General features: G+C 44.8%; 1 protein-coding gene across 5 annotated transcripts in view; it reads right to left on the reverse strand.

The window, feature by feature from the left end:
- ARHGEF12 (Rho guanine nucleotide exchange factor 12) overlaps window positions 1-22,062 on the reverse strand; it is a 428,628-nt gene that overhangs the window by 237,371 nt on the left and 169,195 nt on the right. For all 5 annotated transcript variants that reach the window (XM_077457372.1, XM_077457369.1, XM_077457370.1 and 2 more), the window contains one exon: window positions 4,993-5,064. In XM_077457372.1, the coding sequence (XP_077313498.1) occupies window positions 4,993-5,064 (72 nt within the window). The remainder of the gene's footprint in view (window positions 1-4,992; window positions 5,065-22,062) is intronic.

The raw sequence follows: 22,062 nt of genomic DNA on the forward strand, positions 1-22,062 counted from the left end.
GTCTCTGACCATCTCCTGTACCACGTCCCCAGTCTCTGACCATCTCCTGTACCACGTCCCCAGTCTCTGACCATCTCCTGTACCACGTCCCCAGTCTCTGACCATCTCCTGTACCATGCATGCAGTCTCTGACCACCTCCTGTACCATGCATGCAGTCTCTGACCACCTCCTGTACCATGCATGCAGTCTCTGACCACCTCCTGTACCATGCATGCAGTCTCTGACCACCTCCTGAACCATGCATGCAGTCTCTGACCACCTCCTGAACCATGTCCCCAGTCTCTGACCACCTCCTGAACCATGTCCCCAGTCTCTGACCACCTCCTGAACCATGTCCCCAGTCTCTGACCACCTCCTGTACCATGTCCCCAGTCTTTGACCACCTCCTGTACCATGTCCCCAGTCTCTGACCACCTCCTGTATAAAAATATTTTTTAAAAACAGTCATTTTCGGTATCGGTGCTGTTTCGGTATCGGTTTTCGGCCTAGTGTATTTTTCATTTTCGGTATCGGTTTCGGCACCAAAAAACCCATTCGGTGCATCCCTAATCAGAAGTTTTCCTCCTTGTAGGATAGAAACTACTGACCTGATCCGACTCCATGGAGCAGATCGTCAGAATCTGGTTTAGATTCTTTTAGATCTAGAATGGATCTGTTGAATTTCTGTGTGGATCTGTACATGTACAGGAAATGCATGAAAAAGGCAGTAAAGGTTTTAAGGAACCTAAGAAAAAAGCAGAACTATCAGCTGACTCTACTAGATTGAAAGAGGCACGAACCATCTCCGTAAGAGATTTGTACCAGCAATCTCTCAGATTGCGAGGCTGAAAAAGGTTCAACTCCAGTCGTTTCCCCCCACAGAGTAATCTTTTTGCCTTTCTTTCCTGATCACCTGAGGGTAACCTTTCATCCTCTACCCACTGTTCCCTTGATAAGGGATCTAAGGTGGGGAAGGGTGATCTAACACGCTTCCTATCCTTGGATAGCAGATTCGGTTAAAGTCGCTAATTTTCCTTCTGGGCCCTGCAGGGGCAATCATGTATACAGGGGCTGAATATTTTTCTCCTGGCGCAGAGGAAGGAGTCTGTTTTAAATAAAAGGACGTTTATACCTTCTTTTTAGGCAAAAGAATACCTTTCCTGCTAGAAATCATTTGGATGTATTTAACCAAATTCTCTCCAAATAGTTGCTCCCCATGAAAGGGGAAACTAGTCAGAAGCTTTTTTGCAAGACGCTTAGGCTGACCAACCCTTTAACCACAGGGTCCTACGCATGTGTTTTAGCACAAGCGAAAGGTGGGACGATTGGTGGATAGAGTCCCTTTATGGTGTCTATGGCAAAACATAGCGCCCTTGGTAGTTTGGCTACTCATGGGCCTGTTGTGCAGGGACCTCCCTAAGGGCCTCTTGAACTGGTCCTTTAAGGGACTGTCAGGTGCTGAAACTGAGGAGAACTGAGAAACTCTTTGGAGGGAAAAAAATGCTTATTCGGATGATCCTATTCAGCATATATGAGCTTTTCTAGTAATGCATGAAAAAGCTGTAAAGGTTTTATAGAACCCAAGGAAGGGACCGAACTTTCAGCTGACTCTGTTAGGGGTAGCATGAAAGTGGGATGAACCATCTCCATAAGAGTTTGTACCATCAATCTCTCAGATTGCAAGGTTACATAAGGTTCATCAATTGTTGCTTCCTATGCATAGGAAAAATCGGCTTATTTTTCTACGTGATCCTGTGACCACTATTCCCTTGGTAAAAGGTTTGAGGTGGGGAAGGGGGATGTAGCACGCTTCCTATCCCTTTGGATGGAGGATGAGATTAAAGCCACTAATTTTCCTTCTAAGCCCTGCAGGGCAGAGGAAGGTGCATCTTCAGTCACGTATACAGGAGCTGAAGTGTGAGAAGTAGTTGCACCACCAATCGGTTCCAAAGACTCACCCTGACTTGCCATATCTGTATCCCTGGAGAGGATGACAGTGTGGAGGCATGGCTGGAGTTCCCAGCGCTTGGGGATGGAATTTTTGGTGCATTAGTAGTAACCTTGGAAGCCATAGTGCCAAGCACAAAAGCAGAGGTACTCTAAGATCTGTTCTGTTTGTTAAGCAATAGTAGGAGAAACAATGGCAGCATAGATTAATCTCATGCTAAACAATAATGTATTTTCCTATACTGAAAATTCCTGTGTACACCCCTCACATGCTCCTGTGTCCTATTACAACCTTGCTTCAGGTGCTTTGGTAGACATTTTTAGTTCTCAGAGCAAAGTTTTTAGCCCCTCGGGTGTAAACTTGATTGGAAAGCACACTGCACATAGACAAGGACGATGAGTCCGCACACTGCGCCGACCGCTTAAGCCATGCTCTTTTCCGGACACTCCCTCCTCCTTTCAAAGTAAAAACCTCAGCCTTGTGCATGGACAGCTTAGGTCTGAGACCAGGAGAGGAGGCTGCTGCCGCCATGCAGCGGAATAATTGGCTTGTGTATACATCCACTTGATAACATTTTAACAGGCAAGTAAATGTCTTTTAGCCAGAAGCCACCCCGCACCCCTTTAACAGTTTGTCAGCTAAAGGGGTTATAATCATTGTGATTAGTACACCAATTTATAGCTGTTACAAATGTAATGTACCATAGTACATGTAACCCCAGCCACTCCGTTTCCCCAATTGGGGGGAGAGGAGAACCCCCTCCAGCTGCTAGGACACACGCTGCAAGTTTAACAAAGATTCATAGGGTATATGCATTCTTAATCCCTCTAGAGGAGATTTTAAGGCATTACAATATTGCATATTAAAAGAAAAGTCATAGGTGTACTTTGCCGTTCCTATGCTTTTCGCTTACCTTTTTGCAGGATACTGCTGAAAAATAGACAGACCCAAATTTCACCCCTCATGGTAGGCAGCGTAGTTAAACCTTCAAAGACAGGGTCCCTTTTAATAGGGTTTCCCCTCCTTTGGACCTGTATAGCACCCCTCAGGACAACTTTAGGTAAAGTAGCAAGACCAAAAAGAGTCCTGGTTCCTAGAGTCCAGCCCTCAAAGAGGAGCGTTACAGGCAAAACCTTGTTATTCTATGCGAGGCTTGGGTACCATCCTGTGGCCACAATGGCGTGGATGGATCCAGCTGTGGAGGTTTTTTATATCCAGCATGGATCCTTCCTGGAGCTCCTCAGAGCACATCTTCACTCGTCACCAACACCTTAGACACTTGCAAAAAAAACTAACTGATGTGCTCCTGAAAGGAGGAGGGATTATATAGAGAGTGAACTTCACGTATCGGGTATACCAGTGTCAACACCTGAAGGTGGCCCATAACCCACTAAGTAATTACTTAAGGCTCTGTGTCCCATGATGTACGATAAAGAAACGTTTTTTGGAAGTTAGCCACCCACGCAAATTAGTAGACAGCTGGAAAGGGGATGAATCCTTCAGAAGTAATTTAGAGCTTGTAATGCCCCGAGTTCTGGAAAAGCCTGAAGAGGTACCTTTGTGAATACTCTGGTAGCAGACGACAGGTTAAAGGGCAGTGCAACAAACTGGAAAGAATAGTCTCCTATACCAAAGTGTAAAAAGCGCTGATGAGGATAAATGGGATAATGAAGACAGGCATCTTGGATGTCTACAGGTGCCAAGTATTCACCTTGTCTCAGAGAGACAATCACTTATTGATAGTTAAAACATTTTGGAATTTGTAGGTATTTGTTTAGGGATTTTAGGTCTAGGGTCATAAGAATCCCCCTGTTGGGTTTTGGTAACATGAACAGGCCTTTGGACCTGTCCTCTAGAGGTACTGAAACAACTTCCTGGGACAAGCAGTGGTTCTAAACATTCTTCAAATCTGACTGTCCTTAAGCAGATTTTGAATGATTTGAGAGACATGGTAGTGGTGGGGGGAAGGGGGAGTTCTACTCACACTTTATATCAGCAGACGCTTTGAAAGAAGAAACATCTTCAATGTGTACAGTGAGTTTAAGACCAAGATGGCAGGGTCTACCACCGCAATAGAGCATTTCTTAACAAATTTTTCCTTTGACACCATTCGGCAATGATCATTGGAGGGCTGAAAATCTTTTCTGGATTGACCAAACTGTCAAGAATTGCATTTTTTTTAGAACAGGGAATGTCTTTTCTAATATGGTGGGTCTCTTTGTAACCAAAATTGCCTGACTAGACAGAGGAGATTCAAGTGTGACAATACAAAACTTCCTCTAGCACAGTTTCAGAGTTCTCTTCATTCCCTCCTATGTATGCCTCTTCCAGGGCAGGCATATCAGATTTCGACTCAAGAGTCAGAGACAGTGGAGCTGGAGAAGGAGTCTGGCATTTTTGAGACCTAGGCAGTACTAGCCACAATAAAAACTGCTTTAGTTGTTGCCTGCCTGTAAAAGAACTAGAAACGGTAGAAGATATCAGTGTTCGAATCAGGCCCTGTTCCATTGTAAGGAAAGAGTCAATATGTATTTTTTAGTTCAATAAAATGGGTTACCAAAATTCCATGGAACCCATCCTCCAGCATGAATTTCAGTTGGGATTAAAATTTTGCCATGTATAACAGCAAGTAGTTGACTATTAGCGTTTTCATTTTCAAAAATACAAATTTAGGCCAGGGGTCTCTAAACTATGACCTGCAGTTGTACACCAGCCCACTAGAAGATATTATCTGGCCCGCAGCAACCCAGGCTGGCTGTCAGTGGATGCACTGGTCTGCATATCATATTAAAGAGACCAATGCACCTAGCTTTTACAGGAGAAGCGGCCTTCCTCCTCCGCTCTGCTGTCTGAGGTAATGTGGGCTCTGCTGGGCACTCCTGGATGTAAGACTCTGACTCTGCCAAGTACCCCTGTATGGAAGAGGGGACTTAATTAAAATGTTATGCATTCATAAACCTCTTTTTCGGGCTGAAAATATCTGTAAAATATTTGATGTGGCCAACATAATGAAATGTTTAGTCGCTACAGTTTTGGATTATAAATTAAAAGGCTTCACACATACCGTGTCCTGATATTCAGTTTTTTCTGGGCTTTCTTCTACAGAATTTTTTTCTCCCTGTCTGCTGCATGGACTCTGTGGAGACCAAAAGATTGAGTCTAATTAAGCATATCCAAAATATCATATTCAACTTACTGATAAGTACATATTTGAATAATCTTCCATTGTGACAAATTTAAAAAAATTATAGTGTATTTTAACCGCTTAAGTCCCGGACCATTTGGCTGGCGAAAGATCAGACCACTTTTTGCGATTTGGCACTGCGTCGCTTTAACTGACAATTGTGCGGACGTGGCTCTCAAACAAACTTGACGTCCTTTTTTTTCCCACAAATAGAGCTTTCTTTTGGTGGTATTTGATCACCTCTGCGTTTTTTTTTTTTTTTTTTGTGCTATAAACAAGCTTTTTGCTATAATAAATACCCCCAAAAAATATATAAAAAAACATATTTTTCTCTCAGTTTAGGCCGATACATATTCTTGTACATTTTTTTTACCAAAAATATCGCAATAAGCATATATTGATTGGTTTGCACAAAAGTTATAGCGTCTAAAAAATAGGGGATAGTTTTATGGCATTTTTATTAATAATTTTTTATTTTTTTTACTAGTAAAGGCGGCGATCAGCGATTTTTATTCTGACTGCGACATTATGGCGTTCACATCAGACAATTTTGACACATTTTTGGGACCATTGGCATTAATACAGCAATCAATGCGATTAACATTGCATTGATTACTGTAAAAATGTCACTGGCAGTGAAGGGGTTAACATTGGGGGGCAGTGAAGGGGTTAATATGTATCCTAGGGAGTGTTCTAACTGAAGGGGGATGGGACTGTGCAGGGAAACTAACAGATCACTGTTCATACTCTGTATGAACAAACGATCTGTCAGTTCACTGCTCAGAGAACTGGAAACTGTTTACACACACAGCTCCCGGTTCTCTGTGTGCCCCGAGTGATCACAGGAGACCGGCGGCGATCGAGATCGATGAGCACTCGCATTGCACTGACGATCTGTCAGTTCACTGCTCAGAGAACCGGAAACTGTTTGCACACACAGCTCCCAGTTCTCCCTGTGCCCCAAGCGATAGCGGGAGCCCAGTGGCGATGGAGACCGCCGGACACTCACATCGGCTCGGGGAGTGGAGCGCAAGCGCCCTCTAGTTAACGTTTATGTTACTGACGTAACATAAGGGCAATTCGCGCAGCCGAGCCATGCTGCCGCAGTACAACTGCGTCGGCTAGCGGTTGAGCAAGCACATATTTTGCACTTTCCCATTTATAACATGTTATAACATGGATCATTTTTGTGGATTTCATTAAGTGACACAAAATCAGAAGGCATTCTGGGACACTGGATTATTATTATCCAACTGCAGGAGATTTGGAAAATGTGCTAGAATGGCTGGGTCCACTGTGGAGATCAACCATTTTTTAATTCTGCATCTATCGAATACAAGGCTTGAAAGTTGTCAGGAGGGGGAATTTGGCCAATAGTTGTATAATATCCAACTGGCCCGATTCAGAGTATCAAAGGGCTTTCTATAAAATGCACTATTTTAACTTGTGGAGGCTGTGTGGTGCTAAGCATACAGTTGTGCTCATAAGTTTACATACCCTGGCAAAATGTATGATTTCTTGGCCATTTTTCAGAAAATATGAATTATAAACAAAAACTTTTCTTTCACTCGTGGTTAGTTGTTGGCTGAAGCCATTTATTATCAACTGTTTACTCTTTTTAAATCATAATGACAACAGAAACTACCCACATGACCCTGATCAAAAGTTTAAATACCCTGGTGATTTTGGCCTGATAACATGCACACAAGTTGACACAAAGGGATTTGAATGGCTAAGGTAACCATCCTCACCTGTGATCTGTTTTCTTGTAATTAGTGTGTATGTATAAAAGGTCAATGAGTTTCTGAACTATTGGCAGACCTTTAAATCTTTCATCCAGGGATCGACTGACGTTTCTAGATTCTGAGTCACGGGGAAAGCAAAAGAATTGTCAAAGGATCTGCGGGAAAAGGTAGTTGAACTGTATAAAACAGGAAAGGGATAAAAAAAAGATATCCAAGGAATGAAGAATGCCGATCAGCACAACCATGGCCACAACCATAAACGCTACCTTTGGAGAGGAGTCAACAAGGCCTATGATGAAAGGTACACCATTCCTACTGTGAAATACAGGAGGTGGATCGCTGATGTTTCAGGGATGTGTGAGCAAATGCACAGGAAATTTGGTCAAAATTGATGGCAAGATGAATGCAGTATGTTATGAAACAATCCTGCATTCATCAGCCAGGAATCTGCACATGGGACATACTTGGACATTCCAACAGGACAATGATCCAAAACAAAAGTTCAAATCAGCCTGTCATTGGCTACAGCACAATAAAGTGAGGGTTCTGGAGTGGCCATCTCAGTCTCCTGACCTCAATATCATTGAGCCACTCTGGGGAGATCTCAAACGTGCAGTTCATAGAAGACAGTCCAAGAATTTACAGGAACTGGAGGCTTTTTGCCAAGAGGAATGGGCAGCTTTACAATCCGAGAAGATAAATCTATCCACAAATACCACAAAAGCCATTTTGCTGTCATTGCGGTTATATACACGGTATAAGAACTGGTGTATGCAAACTTTTGATCTTTTAAAAAAAAAGAGTAAACACAGTTGATTGATAATAATTGGCTTCAACCAAACGCTAACCATGAGTGAAAGAAAAGTTTGTGTTATTCATATTTTCAGAAAAATGGCCAAGAAATCAAAATTCTGCCAGGGTAAACCTACGAGTACAACTGTATTTATCCAAAGGCTAGTTAACAATTAGCTGACCAATGATCAATTATTTCACAGTAGACAGCACATGGCTAGATGCCTATGAAGTAACTTCCATATTGTGGTGGTGAAAAGTCTTGAGCTGCCTCGTGCCAGAATATCTGCATCCCTCTTGTTTTTTTGCCACAGCAAGTTTGTGAGGAAAATGATCAGTTACACTTATGTCGTGTACACACGACTGGACTTCGACAGCAAAATCGAATCCGGACAATTCAATCGTGTGTGGGCTTCATCGGACCTTTGCTGTCTAAAAATCAGATGGACTTTAGATTTAGAACACGTTTCAAATCTTTCAGACGGATTCGAGTTCGGTTGCAAAATCCGTTCGTCTGTATGCTAGTCCGATGGACAAAAAAAAACTGATGCTAGGGCAGCTACTGGCTATGATCTTCCTTATTCTAGTCCAGTCGTACATAATCACGTTCGAATCCGTCGGACTTTGGTGTGATTGTGTGTGGCCAAGTCCGTTCGGAAAGTTCATTGGGAAAACCATCGGACCTAGTCTGCCGGAAAGTCCGGTCGTGTGTACACGGCATTACCGGTAATGGTGTTTCTGGGAACTCTTTCAGGACGGTACCCTGGGAGATGACTGGTCCACCCGACAGGAAACACAATCAAAGAGGTTAAAACCCCCGCCCCTCCCTGTGCTACTCAGTTGTGAAAAGTATTGACCCACACCAGTGCACGAGAGTGAAAACAAAATACCACAAATCTCTATACATTATGACTATACAGTACATGAAAAGAGCGGATGGGAAGTAGGCTTGCTGTCCTGGAAGACTTCCCAGAAACACTGTTACCGGTAAGTGTAACTGGTCAATTTCTCAAGTCGTCTTCCAGGACGGCACCCAGAGAGAATAGCAAGTAGCTCAGGCCTACCTTAGGGCGGGACAACAGCTTGTAGGACCTTACTACCAAAATGCCAGATCCTGAGGAGACAGCAACTCTACTCTATAATGCCCCAGGAAGGTATTCTGGCTTGTCCATGTAGCGGCTTTTTATATTTGCTCCACCGAAACTTCAGCCCTTTCTGCCCAAGGGGTCACCAGAGATCAGGTGGAATGTGCCTTAAGGTCCCTTGGGACTGCCTTACCAGAATGCTCATAGGCTAAAGAAATAGTATATTTAATCCACCTTGCTATGGATGCTCTAGGTGCTTGTTTCCCCTTCTTCTGGCCAAAAAATTAACTAATAAATGGCTGGACCTTCTAAACTAACTTTTTTTTTAAATACATTAACAGACGTCTGACATCTAGACAATGAAAAGAAATTTCCCCCTCATTCTGGGGATTGTTGCAAAAGGAAGGAAGCATGATCTCTTCAGTTCTATGGAACTTTGAGGCTACCTTTGGGAGGTACAGGGGGTGCTGCCTAAGTATAACCCTGTCCTCAAGTAAACGAAAAAATTATTATTTTATTAAAAAAGGCCTGAATGTCGCTTAGCCTCCTGGCTGTTGTAATTGCCAGTAGGAAGGCAAACTTAAAAGTGAGGAATTTAAGAGGAATCTGATCTAATGGCTCAAATGGAGCTTTGGTTAGTCCCTCTAAAACCAAAGTAAGGTCCCATGGTGGAAATCTAGACATCTGAACCAGGGACAACCTGTCTCTACCGAAGAACAGGGGGTCTAGAGCCAATCTCCTGTCCAAAAAACAAGACAGGGTTGCAACCTGTACTCCAAGTGTCTTGGTTTCCAGTCCCTGATCCGCGCCACCCTGGAGAAAATCTCTTGTTGGGCTGTCCCCCTCGCCTGACACCAGCGTGAGAAAACACCCCAGGTCTTAGCGTAAATACGCCTTGTAACTGGCTTCCTACTTAGCAGGAGAGTATTAATTACTCTGTCAGCAAAGGCCCTTCTCCCGCAGGTTCTGCCTTTCAAGAGCCAGACTGTCAGCCTGAAGAAGCTGAGATCTGGGTGGCAGACTGCACCCTGGAGGAGAAGGTCCTGCCGAACAGGAAGATACTGAGGCAGGGCTATGGACCAACTCCACAAGGTTGGAAACCAAGCTCTCTTGGGCCACCATGGAGCGATTAGAATCAGACTGCCCTCTAAGAGATAACAACTTCTGTAGTACTCTCGGGATTAGACCCAAGAGGGGAAAAGCATAGGCCAATCGGAAGTTCCAAGCTTGGGCCAATGCATCTATGTCCTCCAAGCCCAGAGAGAGAGAGAGAGAGAAGAATCTCGTTACCCTTCTGTTCTTCCTACAAGCGAAGAGATCAATCTCTGGATCGCCGAAATGCTGCCACACCAGGGAGAACACTTTGAGAATCAACACCCAATCCCCCTGGAGAATCGGCTGTCGACTGATATAGTCTGTTTCGACATTCAATGTTCCCTTTATATGCACTGCAGAAATGGAGAGGATCCGATGTTCTGCCCATCCAAGGATCTCTAGTGCCAAGGTCAGAAGAGTGTGAGATCTGGTGCCTCCCTGATGATTTAAGCTGTAGCATTGTCTGAAAGAATCTGGACCTCTCGGCCCCTGATCCTTCCCTCGAAAGCCCTTAGAGCCTCCCCGACGGCCAAGAGCTCCCGAAAATTGGGGGAGGCACTTCTCTGACCCTGGGCACGCAGTTCTTCTAGGTGGGCCCCCCCAACCTCAGGAACTCGCATCTGTCATTATCCTGAGAGGCTGAAGTTGGCCCCAAAGGAGACCCCCCTGAAGCCTCCACTGAAGAGATTCCTTTATCACGCCTGAAATGGGAACTTTGTTGTCCAGCGTTCATCTCTCTTCGTCCCAGGAGGATAGGAGGAAGTGCTGGAGAGTCCTGGAATGTAGTTGAGCCCACGGTACTGCTGGGATACAGGAAGTCATTAGACCCAGAACCCTCATGATCCCTCTGTAAGTGATCCTCACTGCCTCTAGCAGGGATGAAACTGCTGCAATGAGGCCCTCTACCTTGTCCTGGGGTAAGACTAGTTTTTGTTCTGAGGAATCCACCAGGAATCACAGATAGACCTTTATCTGGGAGGGTATCAACTAGGATTTTTCCTTGCCGATAATCCACCCCAGAGATTGCAAGGTACTCACTACCCTGGCTAGGTCGGAGAGCAGATGATCTTGACTCTGGTTGTAAATCAGAATGTCATGTAAATAAGGGATGAATGCCATCCCTTGGAGATGCAGGAAGGCAACCAGCTCTGCCAGAAGTTTTGTAAACACCCTTGGGCTGGGTGCCAGCCTGAATGGAAGGGTCTCAAACTACCAGTGCTGTATTCTTTGCGCTGTGGCAATCGCAAACCTGATGTTGTGGAAAGATCGAGACGTGGAGATAGGCATCTTTCAGATCTATTGTTACCATAAACACATCCTTCAGAAGGTATTTTCTGAGAATATAGATGCTCTCCATGCGGAACTTGTACCACAAGAAAACATTCAGACTCCTTAGATTTATAATGAGGCGATACTTCCAAAATGTGAGTAGAAACCCTGCCCCAGCTGACCCTCTGGGACTGGCACTATGATGCCCTGTTTTGCTAGTTCTTTGACATTCTGTAGAATACCTGCTGTTTTGATGGGCTCCCTGGGCAAGTGAGTCAATAGAAACGTGGGGGGAGGAGGTGAGAGAAACTCCAGCCTGTAGCCCTCTCTTATAATCTGGAGAATATGGGGGATCTGTGTGATCCCTTTCGATTGAGAAAGTTGGAAAGCCTTCCCCCCTACTCTTATATCACTTAGGGACTTTGTCGGCTGACTTTTGGCTGGAAAAGAGAATACTTCCCTTCGGTTTGTCTCTTCCAACCCCCCAACATCTGTTAACAGAGCCCTTCTTATCTGAGAAACAGTTCTTCGCCTGGGGGCCTCGAAAAAAAATGTCCTTTTGTTCTTCTTAGGCTTAGTAGGAAACGTTTTCCTTTTTATGGTAGACCTAGCAAGAGCCTGATCTCAACTAGTACCGAACAGGAGGGTACCCTCAAATGGGAGACCACAGGGCCCTCCTTGCTGAGCTTAAAGCAAAAGATTTGGTGGTAGTACGCGCTGTCTCAATTGTTGCATCAGCTAAGTAGGCAACCGCACTATCCATCATCTCTAAAGAAGACCTCTTTAGACTTGGAAGTTCGGTATAATAGGATTTTTATAACAGCTTAACTGTAAAATCCCTTTCTTTTGAAGTACACCACAGGACACAGGGCCATAGTAATTACTATGTGGTTATAGTCCACCTTCAGGTGCTGGACACTGGCACACCCTAAACAGGAAGTTGCTTCCCTATATAACCCCTCCCATACTGGGAGTATCTCAGTTTTGTAGCTAAGCAATACGCGTGTATACTAGAAAGAGGGGCGGGACCTCTGTGTCCTGTGATGTACTCTAAAAGAAAAGGATTTTACAGATAAGCTGTTATAAAAATCCTATTTTCTTTAATCATACATCACGGGACACAGAGCCATAGTAATTACTACGTGGGATATCCCAGAGCAATGCCAACTGAGGGCAGGGAGACACAACAAATGTAGGGCACTGCGCCCAAAGGCGACATCCTCCTTTTTTGTCTTTTTAAATCTACCTGATAGAATCTGGTAAATGTATGGAATGAAGACCAAGTTGCAGCCTTGCAGATTTGAGCTATGGAGGCTTGGTGATGCACTCCCCAAAAAGAACTAACAGCCCTAGAGGAGTGCATTTTGATTTGAGAGGGTAGAAACTACCTCTTTAAACCATAAGCTTGAACGATTACTTGTCAAATCCATTTAGAAATGGTAGATTTCAATGCTGCCTGTCCTTTTAGGACCTTCAGGCAAAACTAACAAAACATCCGTTTTCCAAATCTGAGCAGTCGCCTTTAAGTAGACTTTGACTGCTCTCACCACATCAAGAGAATGTAGTGATTTTTCTTCCATATAACAGGATTCTGGAAAAAATGAAGATAGAACAATATCCTGGTTTAGATAAAAACCCGATACTTTCATCCGTAAAAAGTTAGGATGAGGACGCAATACTACCTTATCCATGAAAACAATAATATGGCTCTTAACAAGAAAGAGCAGCCAATTCCGATACCCTTCTTGCAGCAGATATGGTTACCAGAAAAAAAAGTGTTTCCTTGTCAAAAAGGTCAAAGGGAATAGGTCATATCGGCCCAATGTAATGCCGACAAAATTAATTCAGGTCCCAAAGTGTTCAGGGGTGACCTAACCGGAGATTAAGCTGTGTTACTCCCTGAATAAAGTTAGGAACCAAAGAACACGAAGCAAGTGGTCATTGAAATAATACCTATAAGGCCGAGATCTGTCCTTAGAATGCACTCAAGGCCAGCATTATTTCTCACCCCATCTGCAGAAAGTCAAGACCTATTTCCTGGGGTGCAACCTCTGGTTTCACACCAGGAGACATATGCTTCCCAAACTCCATAATATATAATTATGTAGGCCGGCTCCCTTGCATTAACCAAGGTAGAAACCACGGAACCTGACAGCCCACGCTTCTTCAGAGTGTGGGTCTCAATAGCCAAACCGTTAAATTTAGCGTTTGTAAAGTAGGATGGAACACTGGACCTCGCAAGAGAATGTCTGGCCATAGTGGTAGGGTCCATGGGCCCTTACTGCCATCTTTACAATCTCTGCATACCAAAATTTCCTGGGCTGGGGGCCACAAGAATCACAGACTTCCCTTCCTGCTTGATCCTGCAAAGATGTCGTGAATGCAGGTAGAATAGGAGGCAATGCATAAAACAGTGAGAACCGATTCCACGGGAATAGCAAGGTATCTGTTGCGCATGCTAGTGGATCCTTTGTTCTTGAGACAAAGTTGTCGATTTCCTTGTTGAACCTGGATGCAAACAGATCTATGTCTGGGATCCTCCATCTTTGACATATTGACAGGAAGATATTGGGGTGAAGGGAACAACTGCTGGTGACTCAAGTAGTCCACCTGCTAATTTTTTATTTCTAGAATGAAGACTGCCGATAGGCAAAGTACATTATTTTCTGCCCCAGATAGGATATGATTCACGTTTCTCTGGGCAGCACAACTTCTTGCGCCCACTTGGAGATAAATATAGGCCATTGCTGTGGCATTGTCGGATTGAATCCTGGCAGGACAATTCCGTAAACTGAACATTCAGGCCTTCAGGGACCAAGTGCTCTGCCTGAATTTCTAGAATGTTAATGGGCAAGGCCCTTTCTGATCTGGGGCACTTCTCTTGGACAGTTGCCTCTTCCAGGACTGCTCCCCAACTCCAAAAAAAAAAAAAGGGTTGGCATATGTCACCATTTCCCTGGTAACTGAAGGAAGGATTTTCCCCTTTGCAGATTTTTTAAACCGAGGCTCCGGTGCACCCAGCCTACAGCACCTGGTATTTCCAGGCGGTCTCCCATCCAGGCCTGACCCTGCTTAGCCTCCAAGAGCCGACGAGATCGGGTTGCTGTCAGGGTGATGTGGGCGTAGGCTGTGGAATCAGACACATTGGAAATATAGAGATTGAACCCTTTGTTCCAAGCCGATAGAATACGGTTTTGCAGCAGTCTCTAATGAAACTGAGCATAAGGAACGGCCTCGAATGAAGCCACCATTTTTCCCAACAACCTCATGCAAAGCTGAATAGAAGAATTCATCTTGCTTCGACCACCTGAATCAGTTCCTTTATGGCGCTGATCTTTGCCTGGGGAAAGAACACCCTTTTCTGGGTGTATCTATGATCAGACCCAACTATTTTAGCCTTCCTCATGGATTTAAAGAAGATTTCTTCTAGGTTGGGAATCCGACCTAGATATTTTCCAGGTAGTTGAATGTGGTGACCATACTTTGGTCTAAGCGGGCTACCGACTGGTCTATGAAGAACAGATCGTCTAAGTAAACCATAATCATTATACCTTGGGCCCTTAATCTAGCTAGAAGAGGGGCCAGAACCTTTCTAAACATTCAAAGGTGCAGTAGCTAGACCAAAAATGAAGATTTTCCACCTTGACAAATATATATTACTAGTGAGCGAGGAAATAGGCATATGGAGGTATGCATCTTTGATGTCTATTGATGCCAGAAGTTCTCCCCCTTGTAGGATGGAGATAACTGATTGGATTGACTCCATGCGCAAAAAGAGTGGTTATATTCAGGAACTGAATTTATATTTTTGAGATCCAGAATGTCCATTCGGATTTGGCACCGTGAAATCAAACCCCAACCTCTGCTCTTACATGGGGGCCACCATGATCATTTTTGGCCAAAAGATGGCCCAATGCTTGAGAGAAAGACTTCTTTTTCACTGGATTCTTAGAAATGTTTGATCTGAGAAAACAAGGAGATGGGAACTCTTAGTACTCCAGTTTATACCTTAGAGCTATTGCGGAAGCCCCCCCTATCGTCTTGACACTCTTCCTGCCAGATCCTTGAGAACTGCAGAAGAATTCCCCCTATTTGAGCGAGCGGGGGCGCCTCCGCTTAAGGAGGCTTCAGTATCTTGTAGGTTTCCATCCGCAAGACCTCTTTTGTCCCGGGAGTTAACTCTGAGGATTACCTTTTGAACCTGACGGCGGAATCAATAGTGACTGCCTGGGAGGCTGATGCCCCTGGCACAGGAGAAGGAGCTTTAAAACAAAATACATTTACTAATTTTCTAAAATGGCAAAAGGGGTACTTTTTCCACTAGAATTTTTGGATATATTATCCAAAACATCCCCAAAGCCTGATGCACAAAGCAGAGGTACTACCAGAAGAAATCGCATCCACTGCTTGAGCAATAGTCAACCACTGCTGCTGCTATTAATGCTCAGCCTGATGCAAATAGTAAAATGTGTCAAATGGCCCTCTTTGCTCTCATGTCCCTCTGACAATTTTTGCAGCCAGCACGAGTTTTTTTTTTTTTTTTAAACCCACTCCCGTGTTGGAGGACACCAACGTCGCGTTTAGCTCCTCCTCTCCTTTCTCTTTCAAAAAAGTTTTCCCGTGCGAGTGCGGGCCTCCGATCCATCGGGATCGGCTTTGGGTGTGAGGGAGGGACGGCGTGGAGGAGACCTGAAAACCGCTGCCATGTAGGGGCGGTGAAAGAAAACAGCATCGCTGATTTTTTTTTTTTTCCCATTTAACTCTGCCTCAATGCTCAGCTTCGTGAAGAGGAGAGTTCAGCACAGGTGGGGGGTGTCTGGTGGAAGAAACACCCCCCCCCCCAAAACTTACCGGAGTTCTGTCTGGTAACCAGAGGACAACAGCCTGCTGCTTCTGTGACACTGCATGATCTCTGAGGAAAGCATGAGAAGGTACATGCTCCATACAGCCCCCAGTGGTGACACTTAGGCATGACATAAGAAAATTTAAAAATTCCTTAGAAAAACTCCACTTACCTTTGCAGGGTTTTCTGTGGTAAAACCAACAGACCCAATCTTCACCCTTCACGGTGGGTTCCGTTAAACCTTCAGGAACCGGGGACCCTCAGGGAACCCACAATCCTAGACCTGTAATAGCACCTCGCCAGTAAAACTTTATGGCTTAAAATACCAAAGTACTAGATCCCGGGGTCCAGTTCTCTAAAAAGAGAAGCGTTTACAAGCAAAGACCTTGTTTCTTTGGACACGAGGCCCGGATACCATTCAATTTGGCCCAAAAAAAAAAAAAAAAGACACTTTGAATGGATCTAGCTGCATAGCTAGCCCCAGCAAGAATTGCTACAGTGGAGCTCAGCACAGCATATCTTCACTCGTGACCAACACCTTAGACACTGGCGGAAAAAAAACAGATACTCCCAGTATGGGAGGGGTTATATAGGGAGTCAACTTCCTGTTTAGGGTGTGCCAGTGTCCAGCACCTGAAGGTGGACTATAACCACATAGCAATTACTATGGCTCTGTGTCCTGTGATGTATGATTAAAGAAACGTGATCCATTAACTTGGAGATCCCCGTATCTGTGTTTCTTGCTACGCAAGCTGAAGCTAATGCAGGGCTCATAGCTGCAGCATAAGCCTCCCAAGCTCTGCGCAAAATGGTCTCAGCTTGCAGATCCATCTCATCTTTGATGTTGCCTGCATCTTCAAAGATAAGACTGCTTGGAAACCTGTGCCAAGGAAGCGTCTAGTCTGAAAGTTTTAAAGAACTTTTCCTCATCTTCCTCTTTAAAGGGGCACCTACGTTTCCAAGTCTTGTATTTTAAGAGCTTTCTTTCAGGTTCCTTCCATTCCCTCAGGATATCATCTTTCAGCGCTGGGTGAACTGTTTCAGGGGTAATTTCTCATTGCAATTTCCGCACCTTTTAGAGCGGGCAGAGGATTAATAGGACAGATGGCAACTCCCTGGGCAGTGGCGTCCTCCCCTGAAACAAAGGATACACAGGCACAAGGTTAGAATGGCACTGTATCACACAGAGGAAAGAGTTGGGGGTACCCTCCCCCATCAAAACCTCTGGCGGCCGGTCTGACTCACCCCCTGTGGTCTCCTCCATGGCTGTAGACCCTGTGGGCCTCTCGTGTTCTATTGCTGCTGGCGTCAGTAGATAATAGATAGCCTTCTGACATTTGCCCAGCTATATAGCTGTATTATCTGAAAGGAAACAGCATCCTCCTCCTCAGACGCCGTTTTGCCGGAGACTGGAACCGGAAATGAAGCAGGACACTCCGAGGTCACTTCCAGTGCTGGGGAGGAAACTATGGCATTCGTCCCCTGGAAGCCGAGAAGATGGCGCCGAGCACTCAGTTCAAACACGCGGTGCAAACCTACGCACAACAGCTTGCGCACGACACAGGGAGAGAAGCCAGGTGCCAGAATGGTCACAGCTCCACGCCTAGAAAACTCCAGCCGGCCGACACCCTCTCCAGTCCCTGCCATGAGGAAGAGAAATCAGTGACCTTGTCTCCGCTCTGTGACCCCAGTGTTGTGTGCCTGATAGGAGGGGGTTCCAAACACTGCCTTAGGCTGAAAAGATGGAGAGGGGAGCAGCTACTACACCGCTCATTAGCCCTAAGAAAAGGCTACAGGATACATAGACCAGAGGGCACCCAGGACTCCTTTTCTGCACGGCACCTGCACAGGTAAGGAGGGGGAGCAGAATATTGGCCCCTGAAGTTCTGGGCACACCACTGAACCCAGGATCCTTCAGTCCTTAGCTGGGCTCTTCCCAATGCTGCCCCCACCCCCCCAGGAAGAGAATGGGGAAAACCCACCAGGAAGGATACAAAAATCCTACCGGACCCAGAGGCTTCCCAAGCTTGTGGTCCAGCTCCCAGGGAGAGACCACCAGCCCCAGGCTTCGGGTCCCATAGAAAAAAAAAACTAACGGGTTCGCTGTGGGGAAACACAATCAAAAAATGAGGTGCACAGGGGAGGGGCGGGGGTTATAACCTCTTTGATTGTGTTTCCTGTCAGGTGGACCAGTCATCTCTCAGGGTGCCATCCTGGAAGGCGACTGGAGAAATTATACTTTCAGCCCATAAACATATATAGTGGAATATATAGTGGAAGTAGATTCTAGCTTAGTCAGACAAGTCGCATGTTGTATACCTGTAAGAAAAACCCGAGTCAATTGGCTGAAAGGGTGTTGGTGTTAGACATTGCTCCGAAACAAGGGGACTGCTAAAAACTTAAGAGAAAATTTGGAGTCTGCTCAGGGCCTGTGGCAGACTCTCTGCTGGTGTCTCTTATGTGTTTTCCTCCTGTAATCCTCCTTTGCAAAGTGAGGGTCTTCCCTTGCTGGTTACAAAATGGATGTTAATTAAGGGGATTCTGATTTTCTGATGAGGGAATTGAGTCAACTCAGGCTTTAACCAAGTTCCAATGTCTGTGTCTCGTTCGTTTGTCAATGGAAAATGGAAGAGGGAAGTGCACTGCCAGGAGCCATACAGACAGGCAAGTCAGGAACCAGTATGTATAAGGGTACACGGACCCCCCCATCATTCCTTGTTCATATCGCTGGGAAACCCTGCCTTACCCTGTCCTCATCTAGAATCTGCCCAGGTCTGGGTAACACAAAAATGGACCAAGTATGGACCTGTATAGCACCCTGTTGCCAACTAAACTCAAAATCAAAAGTTACAGGCCAGTCCACATGCCACGGGGTCCAGGAATGGTTCCCAAGGTATGATCAAGAGTCCCCAAACCTAAGATTGCTAATAAGCTATGACATGACAGTCAAAATGGGTAAATTATTCTGGTTAAAAAACTGTAGGAAATTCTACTCCAAAAAGAAAAGGGCACCCATCATGTAATGACACTAGCAAAAATACTGTAGCTTCATAGAGTGGGATTATATGGATACATTGGGGGGGGGGGGGGGGGGGGGAATCAGGTGCCATTTCTTTTCTTGCAAATGCTAGTTTCCTAGTAGTGATGGGCTCAGGATTGTTCAGGATCGTAATCCAAATCCACCTGAGCAATCCTGCCAGGAAGCAGTCACTGCACACCGCCAATCATAGGTAGTGAGGCATTTCCCGGGCTGCAGCTGCACAGACCAGAAAATGCCTTACTGCCTATGTTTGGTAGTATGCATTGTTGGCTTCCTGGCGGGATTGCTCAGGTGGGTTGGAACCAGGATCCCGAACAAACCTGAGCCCATCACTATTTCCTGGATGTCATGTTTATCTTCTTGCTTTAATACTTTGTGCCCTTTATCTGGAACAATTATACAGATAAGATGTCTGTTTTTACCAATACTCACTCCAGGACGGTGACTCACAGATTACCTAATGCAGTTGGTCAGTGTACTAGCATCTTTAGAAATTAATTGGCAAAGGCAGCCACCACGTTTCTCAATAAATGTTTCTTTAAAGATGTAGCCAGTATGAAATATTAACAAACATTATGTTAACATACAGTGCACCCGGAAAGTATCATTTACAGCGCTTCAGTTTTTCCATATTTTGCGTTACAGCCTTATTTCAAAAATGGATTTAAAATTCATTATTTTTCTTAAAATTCTACAAACAATACCCTATATTGACAATGTGAAAGAAGTGTGTTTGAAATCTTTGCAAATTTATGGAAAAAAAAAAAAAAAAATCACATGTACATAAGTATTTTACCACTTGCTACTGGGCACTTAAACCCCCCTCCTGCCCAGACCAATTTTCAGCTTTCAGCGCTGATGCACTTTGAATGACAATTGCGCGGGCATACAACACTGTACCCAAATGACATTTTTATCATTTTTTCCCCACAAATAGAGCTTTCTTTTGGTGGTATTTAATTACAGCTGGGAGTTTTATTTTTTGCTAAACAAACAAAAAAATATGCAAAATGAAATAAAAAATCATGTTTAATAGTTTGTTATAAAATTTTGCAAACAGGTCATTTTTCTCCTTCATTGAAATGCGCTGATGAGGCGGCACTGATAGGCTGCACTGGTGGGCACTGATAGGCATAGTTAAGGCGGCACTAATAGGCACAGATAAGGTGGCACCGATAGGCACAGATAAGGCAGTAGTGATGGGCACAGATAAGGCGGAACTGATGGGTAAAGATGGGCACAGATAAGATGGCATGGATGGGTGGCACTAAGGGGCACTGATAGGTACCACTGATAGATGGGACTGATGGGCACTGATAGGCGGCACTGATGGGCACTGGTAGATGACACTGATGGGCACGGATATGTGGCACTGGGGTGCAGCACCGTTGTTGAGGCAGATTGTGGGCACTGATGGGTGGCACTGTGGGCACTGCTGGGTGGCACTGACAGGGGGCACTTATTTATTCATGATGTCCCTATCACGGCCGCCGGTGATCGGCTCTTTTTTTTTCTCCTCGCGCTGTCAGCGCGAGGAGGAAAAATAGCCGATTACCAGCTCTGTTGTATCACATGATCAGCAGTCATTGGCTGACAGCTGATCATGTGGTAAGGGGCCGGGATCGACCCCTTGCTCGGATCCGTGATCAGGCGAGTCTCATAGACTCGCTGATCACAGGGCGTGCAGGGCGCTCGTGCATGGGACGACGTCAATAGACGTAGTTCCGGCAAAGGAGGTCCGCGCTGTAGCCGTCATTTGGATATAGCGCGGATCTCTAGTGGTTAAAGCCTTTGCTCAATACTTTGTTGAAGCACATTTGGCACCAATTACAGCCTCAAGTCTTTTGGCGTATGATGCTACAAGCTTGGCACACATTTTTGGGCAGTTTCTCCCATTCTTCCTTGCAGGACCTCTCAAGCTCCATCAGGTTGGATGAGGAGCGTTGATGCACAGCCATTTTCAGATCTCTCCATAGATGTTCAATCGGGTTAAAGTCTGGGCTCTGGCTGGGCCACTCAAGGTCATTCACAGAGTTGTCCTATAGCCACTGCTTTGTTATCTTGGCTGTGTGCTTAGGGTTGAAGTTCTGTTGGAAGATGAACCTTCGCCTATGTCTGAGGTCCAGAGCTGTTTTTTTTATCAAGGATATCCCTGTACTTTGCTGCATTCATCTTTCCCTCTCTCCTGACTAGTCTCCCAGATTCTGCCACTGAAAAACATCCCCACAGCATGATGCTACCACCACCATGCTTCACTGTAGAGATGGCATTGGCCAGGTGATAAGCGGTGCCTGGTTTCCTGCAGACATGATGCTTGCCATTCAGGCCTAAAAGTTCAAGCTTTGTTTCATCAGACCAGCGAATTTTGTTTCTCATGGTCTCAGTCTCCTTCACGGTGCCTTTTGGCAAACTCCAGATTGGCTTCCATTTGGTCACTCTACCATACAGGCCTGATTGGAGATGTAAAATTTACAGAAATTTTGAAGCCTGGAAACAAAACTTGTATTTTCATTTTTGGGGGGAAACTGAAATTTTCGGAAAAATTTTAAAAAATGCTACATTAGCACTTTTTTGTCTTTTTAAGATTGAAAAACTGTGCATTGTCATCATTGTTGTCCTCTTCACTTTGATCCATGAAGGATTTTTTAATATCTACAGGACACTGATCTGACAATATTTGCAGATCACATTTTTCTTTTCAGAAGAACTTGTAATGCCTCCATATGCTAGATGTCTCACCATTTTTCTGAGGAGAGTAGGAAATAAAAACAAGAAAAAAATGACTACTTTGCAAGAAGACACTAATCTATGATTGTGTGTGGGGGTGGGGGAGGGAAGAACCAGATTACTGGTAATTTAATTATTATTTACACAAAAGGTTATAAAGATAAACTAATGTAGCTAAAGGATTCAGAATCAGATCAGGTAAACTCTTACCTTTTTTTAATTAAGTATATTCTTTCAGGTCCTTTCTATTGCTCTATATTTCCTGACAGACTCCATGGCAGCAACGTGTGGGTTAAGTCCCGCCTCCACTACCCTATAGGACACTACTCCCATAAATCTTTGCTCCCTGCCCAT

This window comes from Lithobates pipiens, unplaced genomic scaffold (assembly GCF_037356315.1).
Source record: "Lithobates pipiens isolate NorthernLeopardFrog02 unplaced genomic scaffold, aLitPip1_a1.2 Scaffold_27, whole genome shotgun sequence".
Taxonomy (NCBI): Eukaryota; Metazoa; Chordata; class Amphibia; order Anura; family Ranidae; genus Lithobates; species Lithobates pipiens.